This window comes from Lipotes vexillifer, unplaced genomic scaffold (assembly GCF_000442215.2).
Source record: "Lipotes vexillifer unplaced genomic scaffold, Lipotes_vexillifer_v1.1 scaffold150, whole genome shotgun sequence".
NCBI lineage: Eukaryota > Metazoa > Chordata > Mammalia > Artiodactyla > Lipotidae > Lipotes > Lipotes vexillifer.
This window is the reverse complement of record NW_006792921.1, coordinates 2057814-2077821: the sequence shown is the minus strand read 5'-3', so window position 1 is coordinate 2077821 and position 20008 is coordinate 2057814. Positions and strand designations below refer to the sequence as shown.

At 42.5% G+C, this 20008-nt stretch overlaps 1 protein-coding gene across 1 annotated transcript in view; it reads right to left on the bottom strand.

The window, feature by feature from the left end:
- The window catches only part of NFE2L3 (NFE2 like bZIP transcription factor 3), a 30644-nt gene that overhangs the window by 4006 nt on the left and 6630 nt on the right, over positions 1 to 20008 (bottom strand). Inside the window, exon 2 of the mRNA XM_007466068.1 lies at positions 3094 to 3261. Within this exon, the coding sequence (XP_007466130.1) occupies positions 3094 to 3261 (168 nt within the window). The remainder of the gene's footprint in view (positions 1 to 3093; positions 3262 to 20008) is intronic.

Here is a 20008-nt window from a genome sequence, read left to right as displayed (position 1 = left end):
ATTCCTGCAAAAACAGTCCTTAACTGTGGGTAAATAACACTTTGCAGAAAAGAAACCCTTAATATGTAGAACATACAAATATTGTTATGAAGATCATTCTGCTTAAAATGAATTATGGACTGATCCTTAGCTAGTCAAAGATGTGTTTCATTAGATACCTGTTTCCTCTTCAGTGCCCCTGGAGATAGAGGTCTGAGGAGCTAGCCCCCTGGGTGATCCACAGGAGACAGGCAAGAGATGGGAGGGTGCAAGATGTGACAGAGTCCCTTAGACACCTCATGTATTTCTCCCCAGGTTCCGTTCTGCTCTTGAGGGTGGTGTTGGCTTCAGGTAACTGCTAGTCCATGGGGGGGGGGCCCTCCCACTTCACTTCAGAATCTCAGGCTGATGCCTTCTACTTGAGGGCTTTAACTATGGACAGTATTCTGTTTGCAGTCATCCTCCTTCCTAAATCTTCACATCAGTTCTATTTTTCGTCAAGAACTCACTGCATTTTGAACAGAGATCACTAGGATCACTTTATACCTTTAAAAAGATGAAGCAATATATAAATTCAACTTGTCTTTAGTGAGAGGAAAGTATCTTCAGTATATATATTCCTATATATACTGTGTATTTAGTCTTCATTAACAGCTAGCCAAGTCCAGGCTTGCAGTGGAGCTAGAAAGAGCTTACTGTTAAAGAGTAAATTACGTCAGTCATCCTAGGTATTTTCAAATGCCAGTGATTCACTTTGGTCACAGACAGCTCCCTCCTAAGTAACATATCTCAGTAAGAGAGCAGATGTGTTGTTAGACGCTTCTACAAGAGATGTATATAATTGTCATGTCATGCTCTAAGTGATGTGTTTCTAGAAGGTTTTGTTCAAATTGATGTTTGTCTCAAGTCAAACTTTAAATTCTGAGGAAAGCTCCCTACTTCATCTATCTCTTCATTATTATTTAACGAGTGCCTGTTATCTAGCAGTGATAGTAACTACCTTAGTTACTATAGGTAATTCAAAAAAGTAGAGAACACAGTTGCTACTTTTCTGGGAAGTCTGGTGAAGGGGTGTGATTGCAAAGACATACACAAGAGAAAAATGAACCAAGAGCATAAATCTATACACAGTGAAGTGGTAAAGAGACTGGTAAAAACATCTTTTGCCTCAAAAAAGATAACTTGGGAAGCATTCAGGAAAGTGAGCTGAAATGTCTCCTTCAAAACAAATATGGTTCTTTCAGTGTTCACTGGCACTGATGTGTGTGTATAAGCAGATGGTAAAGCCACAGGACGGTACACGAATTACAAGGAAAACACAAGGTCTGGGGAGAACAACAGTGGGTAAGAGCAGAGGCAGATGGAAACACCTGCATTTCACAGTGAAATGCCAGGCTGCAATGGGATCCTCAACTGTAGGTAGGTCATAAAAGTGTTGAACAGCCTGAGAGGTAAAGTGAAAATGGGAGGGTTCCTTGGGGTGTGCTCCCCACTGTGAGACTAGCAAAAACATACATAGAAACCACATAGAAACATGGTGTGTTTATGGAACACAGCAGATATGCATCCAGAGCTTGCCTGAAAAATAAGGGCAAGAGGCCAAGCAAGGGCTTGTTAGAGAAGTGATTGGACTGATAAAAGGAGGTGAGGTGCAGGTTTCCAGGACCAGCACGTGGTTGAGAGGCCACCTGGAGGTAGAGGTGCATGTGTCCTTGTGAAGAGAAGGGCAGGTGAAGGACTCCCAGCTGGGTGGTGGAGTCTCCAAAACCTGTGAAGTGAAAGAGCCCATCGAACAGAGAAGCAGTTTTAAGTAACATCCTACAGTCCAGGGAAAACAGTTTCAGGCTGGCACCAGTCAAGGAACACCTTTTCTAAGCTCTTACCACCCATCACACCCTCAGCTCCAGGTAAGACTGCTGGCTGTACAAGCAAGGGAGAAAGAACTGGGGAAAAAGAGAAGCTGGCCACACACACCCCTTTCCACTCAGCTAGGCTTTGAGGCTGCAGCAGGGATAGAGGGGAAAAACTAAATTTCAGTTCAGTTTTTGAGAATTACACTGGCTATATTTATCAACTGCTGCACTGGGATGACCGGAGAGAAATTTTTGTCTGATTATCTAGAAGCCACAGGGTCTGTCCCAGATTTCACCCAGCATGTAGGGAAGAACTAGTTCCTTAGAACAGGCTGGAGCGGGTGGGGGCGTGGTGGGTGGGCAAAGGGAGCAGAGCTGTTTTCTGACTCCACTGTCAATCATGTGATGTTCGGTGTGATGTTACATAGGTAAGGCTACAATGATGGTGGGCTGTCTAAGCAGGGCCAAGGCATGGTACTCTCTCTACCCTCCCAACAGTGTTCAAGGCCCAGCTCCAAGTGCCACCTGGAGCAATTCAGGGCTGAGAGACCCATCAGGGCAAGACCTGCAAAGGGTGCCAGGGGAAGTGTCAAGTGGTTAAAGGTCTGTGGAACCTCCAGATCCATCTGGAGCATTTGCTTGCCAGGCTTGTGGGTTAGGACCTCAGCAGGGCTGAGCAGAATTATGTTCCAAGTGAAAGAAGGGAGGAAGCACAGGCTACAGGAAGAATCCATCCCTTCAGCCGAGCTTCTGGAGTTCATTTTTCTACATACCCTTTTCACTGCTGATGAGTGTGGTTATAGAGAGAAGCCAAGGAGGTTACCCTACTTGGCCTGGTCAAAGATGCAAAGTGGGATCCTGGACTGCCCCTTCAGCATGGCGTACCAGGAGACTGAGTGAGGACTTGTGCCCGAGTCCCAGCTGACTGAGGGTGATATGCCTGCAGGGGCCAACCTGGCGGCTGCTGCAAATGGTTGGTTGAGGATTTCTGGGTTCAGGATGCCAGCCATCTCTTTATCCCTTGCAAACACAACAAAACCTGCTAGCAAGTTCCTGGTTGGTTGTCTGTGAGTGGGCTGATTCCTTTGTCAACCAAATAACCACATCCACAATTTAAAAAAAAACATGTATTTTCATATATCAGATTTACTTAACGGTAAGGCACACGTATACAATATTCATTCTCAACACAAACTATCAAAAGCCGTAAAATCTACCTTAAAGCCAAAATGGTACGGCCAGGATAGTCTAACTTGCTTACCTCATTTCTAGGTTCAGAGGTCTTTTCTGCCTCCCAGACAGGTTTATCTGCTACTTTATTTTCATCTTCATTCTTCTGCTGTAGTGATTTCTCCCTCTGGGTTGATGCTCTTTGCTCATTTTCCTCATGCTGGGAACTGTGATCCACAGCTCTTAGTACCTCATTCTCCTATAAAAGGACCCCAAAATGTGCTAAGTACAAATCCGCGTTTCATCAATTAAGTCAAACCTTTAAAACCGTTGTGTACTTAACTGCTCAGTGATCAGGAAAACCCACAAGTCAAAAGCTAAGACGCAATTCATTATCAAACATTTAATTCTGAAACAAAGGTCAGGTTTGTGTCCTGTCCTTTTGAAGAACTCACTGCGAGACAGGCTGTTCTGATCTGGATAATTTAAATTATATGCATTTATAAAGCCCCTGGACTTCAGGGTGGGTTAGAAGAGCTGACTTCACTTTATACATTTCTGTACTGTTTGAATATTTTACAACAAACATGTATTTCTTTTACAATCAGGAAAAAGGTAAATATATTTTTATTTTGAAAAAATAAAGTTAACAATAAAGCTTAAACTAACATCTCTGATATTTTCAACTATGCTTATTTACGCAGATAAGTCCTTCCACCTTTAACTGAGGAGACAAAAGGCAAGAGAATTTTTCTGAACATTCAAATAGTTATCATTCAGCATATACTGTATATTCTGATACTTTCAATTATATTAAAAGTTCTCCGTATTACGTTTCCCCCGTAACATAACATCAAGGCCTCTTAAATCCTTTCAAAGGATCTATTTTTAATTTCTCTCTTCCAGCAACAAAACACACTGGACTAATAACTCAAGGACAGCACCACTGCCCCCCACTCTAAACCACAGAAATGTTCATCTTAAAAAAAAAAAAGTGAAGGTCAAAGAAATGGAACTCCACAGATGCCAGAAACGAGAGAAATCAAAGCAAGAGCAGAAAAGGAAGTTGATGTGCTGGTGGCCCACTTGGTTTTACTTGCTTCTCTGTTCACTGTACCAAACTATACAACAAACTCAGCCTCCCTCTTGACCCTGTGGATGCTAGTCTTCTTCCTGCCTCAAATGATCTCTCCGTTCAAGTACTTGATCACAAGGAGCTCGTGTGCTCAAGAACATCGCTTCTGCTACCCTATCCTCTTTTCTGCGTCAAGTTGTTTCTTGTCTATCGGCTAATTCCCATCAGCCTACTAACACACAATAACACCTCCCATCTTGAAAAGTCCCTCCCTTGGTCCCACATTACTCTTTAGGTCCCATCCCATTTTTCTCCTCCTCCGGAGAGCAAAATCCTCTAAAGAGTCGTCCGGACTCAGTGCATTCTCTCTTGAACCTATTTCAATGAGGGTTTGTCTCCACCCCTCCACTGAAGCAGCACATCAGAGTCCCCCAAGGCTACAGTTCTCCATCTTCAACCTCTTTGACCCATCAGCAACATTTCACTGAGTTGACTCCTTTTTTCTGGAAACAGGTTATTCACCTGGCATCCAAGTACCTTCTCTCTCTACTCTCCTGCCTCACCGACTACTTCTCCTTCGCTGATTCTTCATCTTCACCATATAAACATGGCAAATGCCCCAATGCTCAGCCTCAGGCACAGCAAGCACTCTCTCAACTTCCTCCCCCATTTCCCCGTTCCTGCTGCTTGTAAGGTGCTCCCTCTGCTCACCTCCCCCCATCTCCACCCCTTCCAGCACCCCGCCCCGCTTCCTTCAGGTCCCTATTCAAATGTCACCATCTCACTTTTCTTTCCTAAGTACTCTATAAAAAAGCACCCCCTCCCATTAATATCAGTCTCTTTTATCTTGCTTTATTTTTTTTCCCTATAGCATTTAGCACCAGCTGATATATTTGTTTGTTGTCTATCCGACTAGTATGCAAACTCCCTGAGGGCAGGGACTCTGTCTGCTTGGTTCCTGCCGTATGCCCACTGCCTACCCCTGAGCCTGGCACATAGTAGACCCTTAGTAATAGTTGTTGAATAGATGAATTCCCAAACACAACACCCTAAGACTTTGGTAGGGATCTGATTTCTAGTGGGTGAGATACCACAGTCGTGCTCTTTCCTGCAATTAAAAACACTGGTTCCTATCTAAATTCAGGGAAGAAAGGAAAAGGTAGACTGGTCATCACTCTCTTAATCTCAGTCTTTTGCCAAGGGAAGGTTTCTTTTGTTAAACCTTAAGAAAATCTAATTCAAAATTCTAGATTCCTGAGGCAGCTAACTTTGTTTACAAATAAATTTGCTGTTGCTGGGCACTGGAGCTTCTTATCTAAATCACATGATCTATTTTAGAACGATGAAGCAGGGTCCCCTTAATCTGTAATATTTGAGTTAACACATGTGGAGACATACATGAACTTTCAAACATAAGAATGTTGTCTATAACAATATATAAATAGTAACAGAGGGAACAGGTGGCTAATACACAACTAGATCAAGCCCATAAGGAAACCGATCAAACGTTTAGAGTATATGAGAGTTTGGTAACAAAAGTATGTAAGATGGGCCTGCCTAAAAACTCGGGAAGAGGAGAACGGAAGGTAGAGAAATTGTGTACGACTACAAATCACATGGCAAGAAGCAGAAAATAGGTTAAAGGATTTGCCTGGCGGCACAGTGGTAAAGAATCCGCCTGCCAATGCAGGGGACACGGGTTCGAGCCCTGGTCCAGGAAGATCCCACATGCCACGGAACAACTAAGACTGTGCGCCACAACTACTGAGCCTATGCACCACAACTACTGAAGCCCGCACACCCTAGAGCCTGCACGCCACAACTAGTGAGCCCATGCACCACAACTGCTGAAGCCAACATGCCCAGAGCCCATGCTCCACAAGAGAAGCCACTGCAAAATGAGAAGCCCACGCACCACAATGAACAGTAGCAGCCCCCGCTCACCACAACTAGAGAGAAAAGCCGGTGTGCAGCAACGAAGGCCCAACGCAGCCGAAAAATAAAAAAAAAAAAAAAAGAAAATCATAAATGAACGCTAAAACTAGGGAATAAAAATTTGATGAAAATAAGATAGTCTCAAAGCGTCACTCCACAGATTACTTTTTAAACACAAAGAGAAAAATAATAACACTTTAGGAGAAACCTGGCAAACACCATCTAAACCAAGTGGTCAAATCTATCATCACAGTATGGCGATAAACCAAGATGCCTCCTGATACGATATGAAGGATACAATACCACGTCTGTGGTATTCATAATCTCAGTGTAATGAGGAAACATCAGATAAATCAAAATTGGGAGCCACTTTACAAAATAACTGATTGATGCTCTTCCAAAACTTAAAGGTCAAGAACTGAAATACCTTTTCCAAATTAAAGATGCCTTACGAGATTTGAGAACTAAACGCAATGTGTGATCCTGGGTTAGATGCAGACCCAGGAGAAAAAGTAGTTACACAGGACGTTACTGGGGCAATAGATAAAATGTGAATATGGACAACAGATTATAGTCTTAAACTTATGTTAAATTTTCCTGATTTTAATTGGTTATAGAAAAAAAATCATTTTATAGGAAATACAATAGCTTCAATTCATCCTTAAATGTTTCCAAATGAAAGAATTATATGTGTATATAGATGTAATTATAAATAGGTAACTCAAACGGGGCAAAATGTAAACAATAGGTAAATCTAAGTAAGGGATATATACTATTCTTGCAACTTTGAAGTTTGAAATTATATCTGATTAAAGCTATCCCCAAAATCCCTACATAGCAAAATCCCTTCGGCCAGGGCAACAGCAAAAGGTAGACTCAGGAAAACTATTCTTCCATTATAATTTCTGTTCATCTTTATTTTCCCCCCAAAGTATATATAGTCATATCAACTGCTTTACTAATTATTTTCACCTCTTCCTTCCCAACATTTAAATTTATTTCATTTTCTTGTCTAGTTGCTCTGATCATGCTTCCAGAATACTCTTCAGTAACAATGGTGATACCTGACGTAAAAGAGAACACTCTCCGCCCCTCTATTCTCAGTAGTCGTCTACTTCACTTCTTCACTTCTGACACCGGATGTGTGGGGTTTCCATACACCTAGCGATTCTGTGACACCAGCTGGGTGCCCTATAATTTAACTCAGTTCTGACACCATCTAATTGGAGATAATACCAGATCCCACAGCTTAAGGGCTCGGTCTCAAAGACGCCGCCTCCCCCTTCAGAGGTCAATTCCAAGTCCAGGTTGTCACCTGTGCCTCCCACCAAGTGCCTATAAATAGAAGGTCCCCACAATCCCTCCCCCTCCAGTTTAATTTGCTAGAGTGGCCCACAGATCACAGGAAAACAGTTTACTTACTAGATTACCATCTTATTACAAAAGGACAAAACTCAGGAACAAACAGATGCCTAAGAGCAAGGATTGTGGGAAGGGGCACAGAGCCTCCATGCCTTGCACCACTCTTCCAGCACCCCCACGTGTTCCCCAACCTGAAAGATCTCCAAACCCCACCCTTCCGGTTTTTTATGGAGGCTTCATTACACAGGCATGGTTGATCAAATCACTGGCTATTAGTGACTGAACTCAGTCTTCAGTTGCTTCCCCAGAGGTCTGGGAGGTGGGGTTTAAAATTCCAACCCTCTCATCACTTGGTTGGTTCCCCTGGCAACCAGCCCCCATCCTTAGGGAGCTCTCCAAAAGTCACCTCATTAAAATAAGTCAGGTGTGGTTAGAAGGGGCATGTTATGAATAGGAAGACACTCACTTTTATGGCTCTGGAGCTATTTCAGGAACTGAGGACTGAAAGACCAAATATTGTAACAAAAGTTGCTCCCATTGCTCTTCATGCTTAGGAAATTCCAAGGTCTTTGGTAGCTCTGCCAAATGGGGCTTGGGGGGGAGATGAGGACCAAATACACACTAAATCACATTACCACACCTGACATTCTTTGTTTTTATTTTAATGTTTCACCAATAAGGATAACGTGCAGTTTTATTTGAGATTCAACAGTCTTTTTTAAAGTCGTTCATTCAATCAATACATATTAAGTGCCAAATATTGGGTTGGCCAAAAAGTTTGTTCGGGTTTTTCTGTAAGATGTTATGGAAAAGTCCAAACAAACTTTTTGGCCAACCCAATACTATGCTATTGATAGATGCTGGGGATACAATAGTGAAAAAAGAATTCTAGACTGCCCCTTCAGAGCTTACATTCTAAAGGGAGAGGGAGCTCAAAATACAAGTGAACTAAGAAAATTACTGCAAGTTATGGCAAGTGAAAGAGAGAAGAGGGGGCCCTCTAGAAAGACTGGTCAGGGAAGGCCTCTCAGGGGAGGTGATATTTTAGCTGAGATCTAAAAAAAGAGAAAGAGCTGTGTACAGAGGAGAAAAATGAATACATTTCTGTTACCATAATGTATTTGATTAGTTTCTTAATGATGGATATTTAGATGTTTCCAGTCATTTCTTTAAAAAAAAAGATATTAAAATATCCTCACACATACTTCTTTGCACTCATGTGCAAGTAGAATAAATTCCTAGAATGTATGCTAGGTCAACAGATAACTTGTATTTTTCATTTGATGGATTCTACCCAATGGCCCTCCAAAAATGTTTGTGGTAATTTACAATAATCCTACCAACAAAAGTGCCAATGTGATAGATGAAAACTGGCATCTCGCTGTAGTTTTCATTTCTATTTCTCTTGTTATGAATGAGGTTGAACATCTTTCACAAGGTTGAAAGCATTTTTATTTCCTTTTCTGTGAACTATTTGTGGTCTTTTCCATTTTTATATCCGGGTCTTAGTCTTGATCAATAGTAGCACAAAATTTTTACTCACCTTCTCCCATTCAGTCTCCGATCGATGCACATATGAAACAAGTGGTGACTATGAAGACAGTAGGGGAGAGAATGCCTGAGTATGCCTAAGGATGGAGGCATGAGGAGCAAAAGGGCCAAGGGAGGAAAGTCACACACGGTCAGAGCAGGAATCTGAGCTTCCTCTGCAGCCACACAGCAAGGGGCAGAAGAGGCAGCGTGAGAGCTGGGGCGAGTCACCCCAGTGCTGAAAGCCTGGTTTCAGAAGAGGGCCCTTTCTGACACTCCAAGCGTCCGTGAATAAGTGGCTGTATGATATATCACCCAAACCAGTCCATTTCTGAGAAGGTAAGAGGGTGCTATTAACAATTAAGCTGGACAACAGGCATAAACCAAGACTGTCCCAATGGCCACCCGATCTACAAGGGCACAGGGGAAGAAGACCGCGTGACTGTCAAGAATCTTGATGGAAGAATAAAAAGCACCGACTGAATGCCAAAGCCCTGGGGAAGACAGATACTTTAACTTGCACAGCCTTAGTTATTCAGTGAGTATTTTTTTTAGCTAGTCCTTCACTTATTCATCCAACAATCATTTACTGAGAGCTTACTATAAAGCCAACAGAAACAGGTGTAGTAAGAAGTGATGGATGAGAATTTCCCCAGGTCAGTGTAACGCACATGGTGCTGTGCAACCCAGACAGCCCTCGAGGATGGACTCTTGGTGGCTGCTGGGGACATGTGGGCAGACAGCCCTCAGTTGGGCCTTTACGGAATGCCTCGCCTACCCAGGGCCACCTCACCTAGGGCCACACACTTCCCAGGGCACCCACATCCAAGGACTGAGCAGGGAGGGCCCAAAGGCCTGGCCACCTCGGCCCATCACGGGATAACTGTGATATGCCACTTTAGCCCCAGAGCTCCTGGCTTTGTCAGCCTGCTCCACAGCTTCACTTCTGCCTCTGTCCAATGTGCTTTCTTATACTTCCTTCCACAGCTGTAAATCCCAAAGGTATTCCCTTAGAAACATCCTGCCCACTAAACTTGGGCTCAGAGTCCCCTTCCCAGAGAACCCAATCTGTGACAGTTAGCAATCTGCAGCGGGGAGAGGGGTGCAGACACCAAGATCTCAAGGTAGGCAGGGGTGGAGGGTCCAACATTATAATATTTCTATTTAGAAAGTGAAAACGGCCTATTGCACTTACAGTATAATTTGTACAGTCTGCAAGGCCCCACGAAAGCCTTGTGGCTAGGAAGGCTCAGGTCCAAACCAGGCTGAGTAAAAGAGGCCCATCCTACTCATACCAGCTTTGTGACCTTGGGCCATTTTGACCCTCAGTTTCCTTGTCTGTGATGTGAAAGGGTAATATTTCTAATTCACATTTTAAGGAATTAGTTGAGAAAAAGCACTTTATACATTTTAAGATGCTGTACAGACATTAATCACTACTCCTTTCTACTGCTTTCTGATTCTGAAGAGTTGCAATTAATGACTAACTGGTGACAACTCAATCAAAACCCCCCAAGAGAAAGTGAGTCCAGCCCTTAGTAGCCAGTAATTACTACCTCTTTGCTCTCATCTTTTCCTGTCTTCCTCAACTCAATGACATGGAGCTGAAATAGACGGTACATGTGTTTTATAAGCACTGTTGTATATACTGGAGATTTATGGCCCATGCCCTTAAAGAACGGGTTAGCTAAACCCATTATTAAGTTACTTTTTGTGTGTAGGTAGGTGATTTTTACTCTCGTGGGGCTGGGACTCAATTAAAAAAAAAGAAGAAAGTTTCCACGCTCACCACAGGAAGCCATCGTAAACTTGTGAGCTGGGGTGCTTCATCACAACTAAACACCCAGGGACTTGTACTGAACTGGCAGCTGCTGGTAAGGCAGGCCCTGCCCACCACAGCCCTGGCTGTTGGGAGCTGACCCACCCCATCCTCTGCATGGATACAGAACCTTCTCAGTTTGGGCCCCTTAGCTAAAACTGGGTTCTTCTGTCTCTAAAATCCCATGGCTTCTAGGGTTTCTCCTATGACATTTCCTCTACTCTGTGTAAAATTACAATTATTTGGGTCTCTTCTTTCCTACTGGGCTGTAAACAGCTTTAAAATTTTTTTATTTTATTGGGTTGGCCAAAAAGTTCATTTGGTTTTAGGTAAAAATAAAACACACTTCATTTTCACCAAGAACTTTATCAAACAACGTATTCATTAACCAAATGAACTTTCTGGCCAACCCAATATATTATAGTTGATTAACAATGTTGTGTTAGTTCCAGGTGTATAGCAGAGTGATTCAGTTGTACATATACATGTATCTATTCTTTTTCAAATTCTTTTCCCACTTAGGTTACTACAGAATATTAAGCAGAGCTCCCTGTGATATACAGTAGGTCCCTGTTGGTCATCTATTTAAAATATAGCAGGGTGCACATGTCAATCCCAAACTCCCTAACTATGCCTCCCCCCACCCTTTCCCCCTGGTAACCAGGGCTGTAAACTTCTGACACCTGTCCTGCAGCTGTTAACTCACCTTTGCCACCAACACAGGGAGCAGAGCTGAACCTGGCATGAAGGTTTTCTGAGGCAATGAAGGTAGTGGGAAGGGGAAGAAAGAAGCAAAGCTGGGCTTTTCTGCTCTCTTTGCTAAGTCTCTGAAGCTCCTGATAACTGGCAACATGATTTCTGAGTCTGTAACTTACTCTGTTGTATTGGGACCTGAATAGTATGATGGAGCATTTGACCCTGAAAACACTCTTTGTGAACAGTCCCAGCTGGCTTAGCTGGGCCTTTCATTTAGTCATCTGGGGTAGGAAGGACTGAGACCTGCTGTGACCTTCAGGGATGGATGAACCTTCAAAGACAAACAGTGCGGGGCCTATGAGAAGGATGACATCAGAGGGACAGGGGTGAAGGCCAAAGAATTCTCAGGCCCATCTCTAGGCTGGAGGCAAGCTGGAGTCATCAGGTCTAGAGAGAAGCAAGGAGCCAGGTAAAGAAAGACTGTGACCTGTTTGGCCCGGGTGGTATTTAGCAGCAGTTTATAATAATTAGAGCTCACATTTACTGAGCACTCACTGTGGGCCAGGCAACACATACATGATCTCACTTAAGTTGCTTGGCATCCCTGTAAGGTAGGTACTGTTGTTATCTCCTCTTACAAAGGAGGAAACTGAGGTACAGAGAGGTTAAGCAACTTGCTTTAAGTCACAGAGCTAGTAAGTGACAGGACCAGGGTTTGGCTGCAGGTGTTTTTACTCGATAGCCAGCGCTTGGACATTGCACTGTTTGCCCCTCCAGGTCCCCGCATGTACCCCAGAAGCTGACCCCTGCAAACTCCAGGGCTCCCAGCAAGTTTCACCAGTGGGAGGCTGCAGCAGGACACTGGAGGGGGCTGGGGAGAGGGGGGAGAAGCCCGGGCATTCCTCCACGTATGCCGGGCTCCGGTAGTCACTGCGTGTCCCAACATCCCAGTCCGCTCCTGTGAGGAGTCATTCACTGAAGACTCTTCATTTGAGCCACTGGGGTGAAGCGTGCCTTTGGCGGGGATGCCGACTGCACAACCACCCATGCTGGCTCCCACTTGCTTCACACAGTTGAGAACAGCAGAGGTGGGAAGAGCTCATGCCGCCCAAATAAAGCAAGTTCCTCTCTGTCTGAATAGCACCTTATCAGGCAGAACAGCTAGCAACAGTGCAAGGCGCTGATCTTACTTGGATTGCGAGTCCAACAAACCAACTGAGAAAAAACGTATCATAAGATAATTGGGGTTAAATACCGACTGGATGTTTGGTGATAACAATTTTTTGTTGTCTTTTTTAGATGTGGTAATGGCACTGTGGTGATGTTTAGAAGAGTCCTTATATTTTAGGGATATACACTAAAATATTTGTAGATTTTGGGAGTTGATGAAGGTTGTGGGAAGAGTGAGAGAGGAACAAAACCAGGCTTTCCTCTTCTCTTGGCTAAGTGCCTGCAAAGAGCTGGTACAAGAATCACAAGAATTGATGTCTGGGACTTGTTTCAAAATAATGAGGGGAGGGGCAGGGGGAGAGACAGATGAGCTAAGACTGTTAAGCTGGTGACAGGGATGGGACTCCATTATCCAATCTCCATTCTCTCCCCTTGTTATATGTGCTGGAAACTTTCCACCATAACATGTGATATAGACTAAACTCACTTCTGAAGCCCCCTGGAGAAGACAGGGAGGCAGCTAGAAAACTAGCAGGCCTCCTCCACGTGGCCGAAACAGCCATGCAAAGTGACTGCCCACCAGGAGAAGCTGGGTATGAAAATAACCAGTGTTTCTAAACAGGAGCCTCAACACCTAGGACACAAGGGGATGAACGCCAACCTGCAGGCTTTGATTTTAAAAGGAGCTGCAAGTCACCCCTGGTGCAGGCTGAGGGACCGGGAGAGGGTGGGGCAGGGGAGCAACAGAGATTCACTTATGATTCATTTAATGCTAGATTACTCCAGCATGCAGGACAGGCCAACTGGCTTTCAAAATGCATGATGTTTTTGTATTTTCTTTATAATAGAAAATTTCAAGCACATAAAATAAACAGAAAGCAGAATACAGTAAGCCCTCCAGGTGCCCATCACACCCAGTGGCAACAATTACCTGCCATTCTTATATCACTAATACTGCCACCCCCTCCCCATCACTCAATTATTCTTCCAGTTTTTAGGTAGGATTTACACCGGTCAGAAATGCATAAACTTTAGCTGTACAATTCTGACAAATGCAGGCACCCATTTAACTCCCACCTCAACTGTGAGGTAGAACATTTCTACCTCCCTAGAAAGTTCTCTGCTGTTCTTATATCTTTACCTTAGCATTACCTGTTCTAGAACTTAAGCATGAGTTAATTTTAAATTGCACTTATTTGCAAGTTAGTTCTGCATTGATAATTAGTTTTGGGGGCAAGCTAGTTCCCCAACCCCAGCAAGGAACTAGAGAGATCTGACTTTAGCTTTAAAACAACAGCTGGCGTCCCACAGCGAGAGACTGAGTGAGGAGGCTGGAGCTGCTGCTGGACTGTGCGCTTGAGGGATCTTGGTTCCCAGGCCGGAGGTCAGGCCCGAGCTCCTATGGTGGGAGCTCCGAGTCCAAACTGCTGGACTAACAGAGAACCTCAGACCCCAGGGAATATCAGTCGGAGTGAGGCCTCCCGGAGGTCCTCATCTCAGCACCAAGACCAGGCTCTGTCCAACTGCCTACAAACTCCAGTGCTGGATATCTCAGGCCAAACAACCAGTAAGACAGGAATACAGCACCACCATCAAAAAAAAAAAAAAAAAAAAAAAAAAAAAAAAAAAAAAAAAAAATTTGTCACAGATGAAACAGCAAGGTAAAAACCTATAAGACCAAATAAATGAAGACAAATAGGCAACCTACCTGAAAAAGAATTCAGAGTAATGATAGTAAAGATGATCCAAAATCTTGGAAACAGGGCTTCCTTGGTGGAGCAGTGGTTGAGAGTCCGCCTGCCGATGCAGGGGACACGGGTTCGTGCCCCGGTCTGGCAAGATCCCCCAGGCTGCAGAGTGGCTGGGCCCGTGAGCCATGGCCGCTGAGCCTGCGCGTCCGGAGCCTGTGCTCCGCAATGGCAGAGGCCACAACAGTGAGGGGCCCGCGTACCGCAAAACAAACAAACAAACAAAATCTCGAAAACAGAATGGAGAAAATACAAGAAACATTTAACAAGGATCTAGAAGAACTAAAGAGCAAACAAACAGTGGACAGTCTCAGAGACCTCTGGGACAATATTAAACACACCAACATTCGAATTATAGGGGTCCCAGAAGAAGAAGAGAAAAAGAAAGGGTCTGAGAAAATATTTGAAGAGATTATAGTTGAAAACTTCCTTAACACGGAAGAGGAAATAGTCAATCAAGTCCAGGAAGCACAGAGAATACCATACAGGATAAACCCAAAGAGAAACACACTGAGACACATATTAATCAAACCATCAAAAATTAAATACAAGAAAAAATATTGAAATCAGCAAGACAAAAGCAACAAATAACATACAAGGGAATCCCCATAAAGTTAACAGCTGACTTTTCAGCAGAATTGCTGCAAGCCAGAAGGGAGTGGCAGACCATATCTAAAGTGATGAAAAGGAAAAAGCTACAACCAAGATTACTCTACCCAGCAAGGATCTCATTCAGATTGCACGGAGAAATCAAAACCTTTACAGATAAGCAAAAGTTAAGAGAATTCAGCACCAACAAACCAGCTTTACAGCAAATGCTAAGGAACTTCTGTAGGCAGGAAACACAAGAGAAGGAAAAGACTTACAATAACAAACCCAAAACAATTAAGAAAATGTAATAGGAACATACATATCGATAACTACCCTAAATGTAAATGGATTAAATGCTCCAACCAAAAGACAAAGAATGGCTGAATGGATACAAAAACAAGACCCACACATATGCTGTCTACAAGAGACCCACTTCAGACCTAGGGACACATACAGACTGAAAGTGAGGGGATGGAAAAAGATATTCCATGCAAATGGAACTCAAAAGAAAGCTGGAGTAGCAATTCTCATATCAGATAAAATAGACTTTAAAATAAAGACTATTACAAGAGACAAAGAAGGACACTACATAATGATCAAGGGGTCAATCCAAGAAGAAGATATAACAATGGTACATATCTATGCACCCAACATAGGAGCACCTCAATACGTAAGGCAAATACTAACAGCCATAAAAGGGGAAACTGACAGTAACACAATCATAGTAGGGGACTTTAACACCCTACTTTCACCAATGGACAGATCACCCAAAATGAAAATAAATACGCAAACACTAGCTTTAAATGACACATTAAACAAGATGGACTTAACTGATATTTATAGACTTGCCATCCAAAAACAACAGAATACACTTTCTTCTCAAGTGCTCATGAAACATTCTCCAGGACAGACCATATCTTGGGTCACAAATCAAGCCTTAGTAAATTTAAGAAAACTGAAATCATATCAAGTATCTTTTCCGACCACAATGCTATGAGACTACATATGAATTACAGGAAAAAAACTGTAAAAAAATACAAACACATGGAGGCTAAACAATACGCTACTAAATAATCAAGAGATCACTGAAGAAATCAAAGAGGAAATCAAAATATACCTAGAAACAAATGACAATGAAAACATGACGACCCAAAACCTATGGGATGCAGCAATGGCAGTTCTAAGAGGGAAGTTTATAGCCTATACAAGCCTACCTCAAGAAACAAGAAAAATCACAAATAAACAACCTAACCATAGACCTAAAGCAATTAGAGAAAGAGGAACAAAAAAACCCCCAAAGTTAGCTGAAGGAAAGAAATCATAAAGATCAGATCAGAAATAAATGAAAAAGAAATGAAAGAAACAATAGCAAAGATCAATAAAACTAAAAGCTGGTTCTTTGAGAAGATAAACAAAACTGATAAACCATCAGCCAGACTCATCAAGAAACAAAGGGAGAGAACTCAAATCAACAGAATTAGCAATGAAGGAGAAGTAACAACCGACACTGCAGAAATACAGAGGCTAATGAGAGATTACTACAAGCAACTATACACCAATAAAATGGACAACCTGGAAGAAATGGACAAATTCTTAGAAAAGCACAACCTTCTGAGACTGAACCAGGAAGAAATAGAAAATATAAACAGACCAATCACAAGCACTGAAATTGAAACTGTGATTAAAAATCTTCCAACAAACAAAAGCCCACGACCAGATGGCTTCACAGGCGAATACTATCAAACATTCAGAGAAGAGCTAACACCTATCCTTCTAAAACTCTTCCAAAATATAGCAGAGGGAGGAACACTCCCAAAACTCATTCTACAAGGCCACCATCACTCTGATACCAAAACCAGACAAAGATGTCACAAAAAAAGAAAACTACAGGCCAATATCTCTGATGAACATAGATACAAAAATCCTCAACAAAATACTAGCAAACAGAATCAAACAGCACATGAAAAGGATCATACACCATGATCAAGTGGGATTTATCCCAGGAATGCAAGGATTCTTCAATATATGCAAATCAATCAATGTGATACACCAAATTAACAAACTGAAGGATAAAAACCGTATGATAATCTCAATAGATGCAGAAAAAGCTTTTGACAAAATTCAACACCCAGTTATGATTAAAAACTCTCCAGAAAGTAGGCATAGAGGGAACCTACCTCAACATAATAAAGGCCATATATGACAAACCCACAGCCAACATCGCTCTCAGTGGTGAAAGACTGAAACCATTTCCTCTAAGATCAGGAACAAGACAAAGTTGCCCACTCTCACCACTGTTATTCAACATAGCTTTGGAAGGTTTAGCCACAGAAATCAGAGAAGAAAAAGAATTAAAAGGAATCCAAATCTGAAAGGAAGAAGTAAAGCTGTCACTGTTTGCAGATGACATGATACTATACATAGAGAATCCTAAAGATGCTACCAGAAAACTAAAAGAGCCAATCAATGAATTTGGTAGAGTAGCAGGATACAAAATTAATGCACAGAAATCTCTTGCATTCCTATACACTAATGATGAAAAATCTGAAAGAGAAATTAAGGAAACACTCTCATTTACCACTGCAACAAAAAGAATAAAATACCTAGGAATAAACCTACCTAAGGAGACAAAAGACCTGTATGCAGAAAACTATAAGAAACTGATGAAAGAAATTAAAGATGATACAAACAGATGGAGAGATATACTATGTTCTTGGATTGGAAGAATCAACACTGTGAAAATGACTACACTACCCAAAGCAATCTACAAATTCAGTGCAATCCCTATCAAACTACGAATGGCATTTTTCACAGAACTACAACAAAAAATTTCACAATTTGTATGGGAACACAAAAGACCCCAAACAGACAAAACTATCTTGAAAAAGAAAGACGGAGCTGGAGGAATCAGACTCCCTGAATTCAGGCTATAATACAAAGCTACAGTAATCAAGACAGAATGGTACTGCACAAAAAGAGAAATATAGATCAATGGAACAGGATAGAAAGCCCAGAGATAAACCCATGCACATACAGTCACCTTATCTTTGATAAAGGAGGCAAGAGTATACAATGGAGAAAAGACAGCCTCTTCAGTAAGTGGTGGTGGGAAAACTGGACAGCTACAAGTAAAAGAATGAAATTAGAACACTCCCTAACACCATACACAAAAATAAACTCAAAATGGATTAAAGACCTAAATGTAAGACCAGACACTCTCAAACTCCTAGAGGAAAACATAGGCAGAATGCTCTATGACATAAATCACAGCAAGATCCTTTTTGACCCACCTCCTAGAGAAATGGAAATAAAAACAAAAATAAACAAATGGGACCTAATGAAACTTAAAAGTTTTTGCACAGCAAAGGAAACCATTAACAAGACGAAAAGCCTCAGAATGGGAGAAAATATTTGCAAAGGAATAAATGGACAAAGGATTAATCTCCAAAACATATAAACAGCTCATGCAGCTCAATATTAAAAAAAAAAACCCAATCCAAAAATGGGCAGAAGACCAAAATAGACATTCCTCCAAAGAAGACATACAGATGGCCAAGAATCACATGAAAAGCTGCTCAACATTACTAATTATTAGAGAAATGCAAATCATAACTACAGTGAGGTATCGCCTCACACCAGTTAGAATGGCCATCATCAGAAAATCTACAAACAACAAATGCTGGAGAGGGTGTGGAGAAAAGGGAACCCTCTTGCACTGTTGGTGGGAATGTAAACTGATACAGCCACTATGGAGAACAGTATGGAGGTTCCCTAAAAAACTAAAAATAGAATTACCATATGACCCAGCAATCCCACTACTGGGCATATACCCAGAGAAAACCATAATTCAAAAAGAGTCATGTACCACAATGTTCACTGCAGCTCTATTTACAATAGCCAGGTCATAGAAGCAACCTAAATGCCCATTGACAGATGAATGGATAAAGAAGATGTGGTATATATATACAATGGAATATTACTCAGCCATAAAAGGGAATGAAATTGGGTCATTTGTAGAGACCTGGATGAATCTAGAGATTCAGAGATTCATACAGAGTGAAGTCAGAAAGAGAAAAACAAATACCATATGCTAACACATATATATGGAATCTAAAAAAAAAAATGGTTCTGAAGAATCTAGGGGCAGGACAGGAATAAAGACACAGATGCAGAGAATGGACTTGAGGACACGGGGATGGGGAAGGGTAAGCTGGGACGCAGTGAGAGAGCAGTAGTGACATATATGCACTACCAAATGTAAAATGTAAAATAGGTAGCTAGTGGGAAGCAGCTGTATGGCACAGAGAGATAAGCTCGGTGCTTTGTGACCACCCAGAGGGGTGGGAGAGAGAGGGTGGGAGGGAGACGCTAGAGGGAGGGGATATGGGGATATACGTATACGTATAGCTGATTCATTTTGTTGTACAGCAGAAACTAACACAACACTGTAAAGCGATTATACTCCAATAAAGATGTTAAAAAAATAATAAAAGAAAACAACAGCTGGCAAACCAGGGCACTAGCCCAGGTCCTGCTGCCCAAGCAGGTAATCTGGCCCAGTCCATGAGCTCTTCTGGGCCTTCAATTCATAGAAAGGCAGTTTTCAGCCAGGCACCCCCTCCATTCACACGTTGCTGGGTAGTCAAAGGCCCTGGGGGAGGAACACCATGGCTGAGGTCAAGCTTGGGCAGCACAAGAATCACCTGGAGGTCTTCTAAACTGCAGAACCCAACCCAGGCCCCACCTGAGAGGCTCTGATTCAGCGAGTCAGGGGTGGGCCCTGAAATCTACATTGTAACAAGCAACCAGGTAATTGATACAGTCACTGGGATGAGAAACTCAGCTCTAAAGAAAGGCTGAGAAGCTCTTCCTTCAGATGAGCCTTCAGGCTTCTGCCTCCCCAACACGCCCAAGGCCTCCTTCATGACCTAGCAGTCTTCCGTTATGTCCTCTGGAAGACAGGACTTTCCTGGGGATTCAACCCCCAGCTCAGGGGCACTGAGAGCAAATCATCAGTTGAATACTTGTTAACATGCCAGGAACGGTCCTAGTTCTTTAACATACAGCATTATTTAATCCT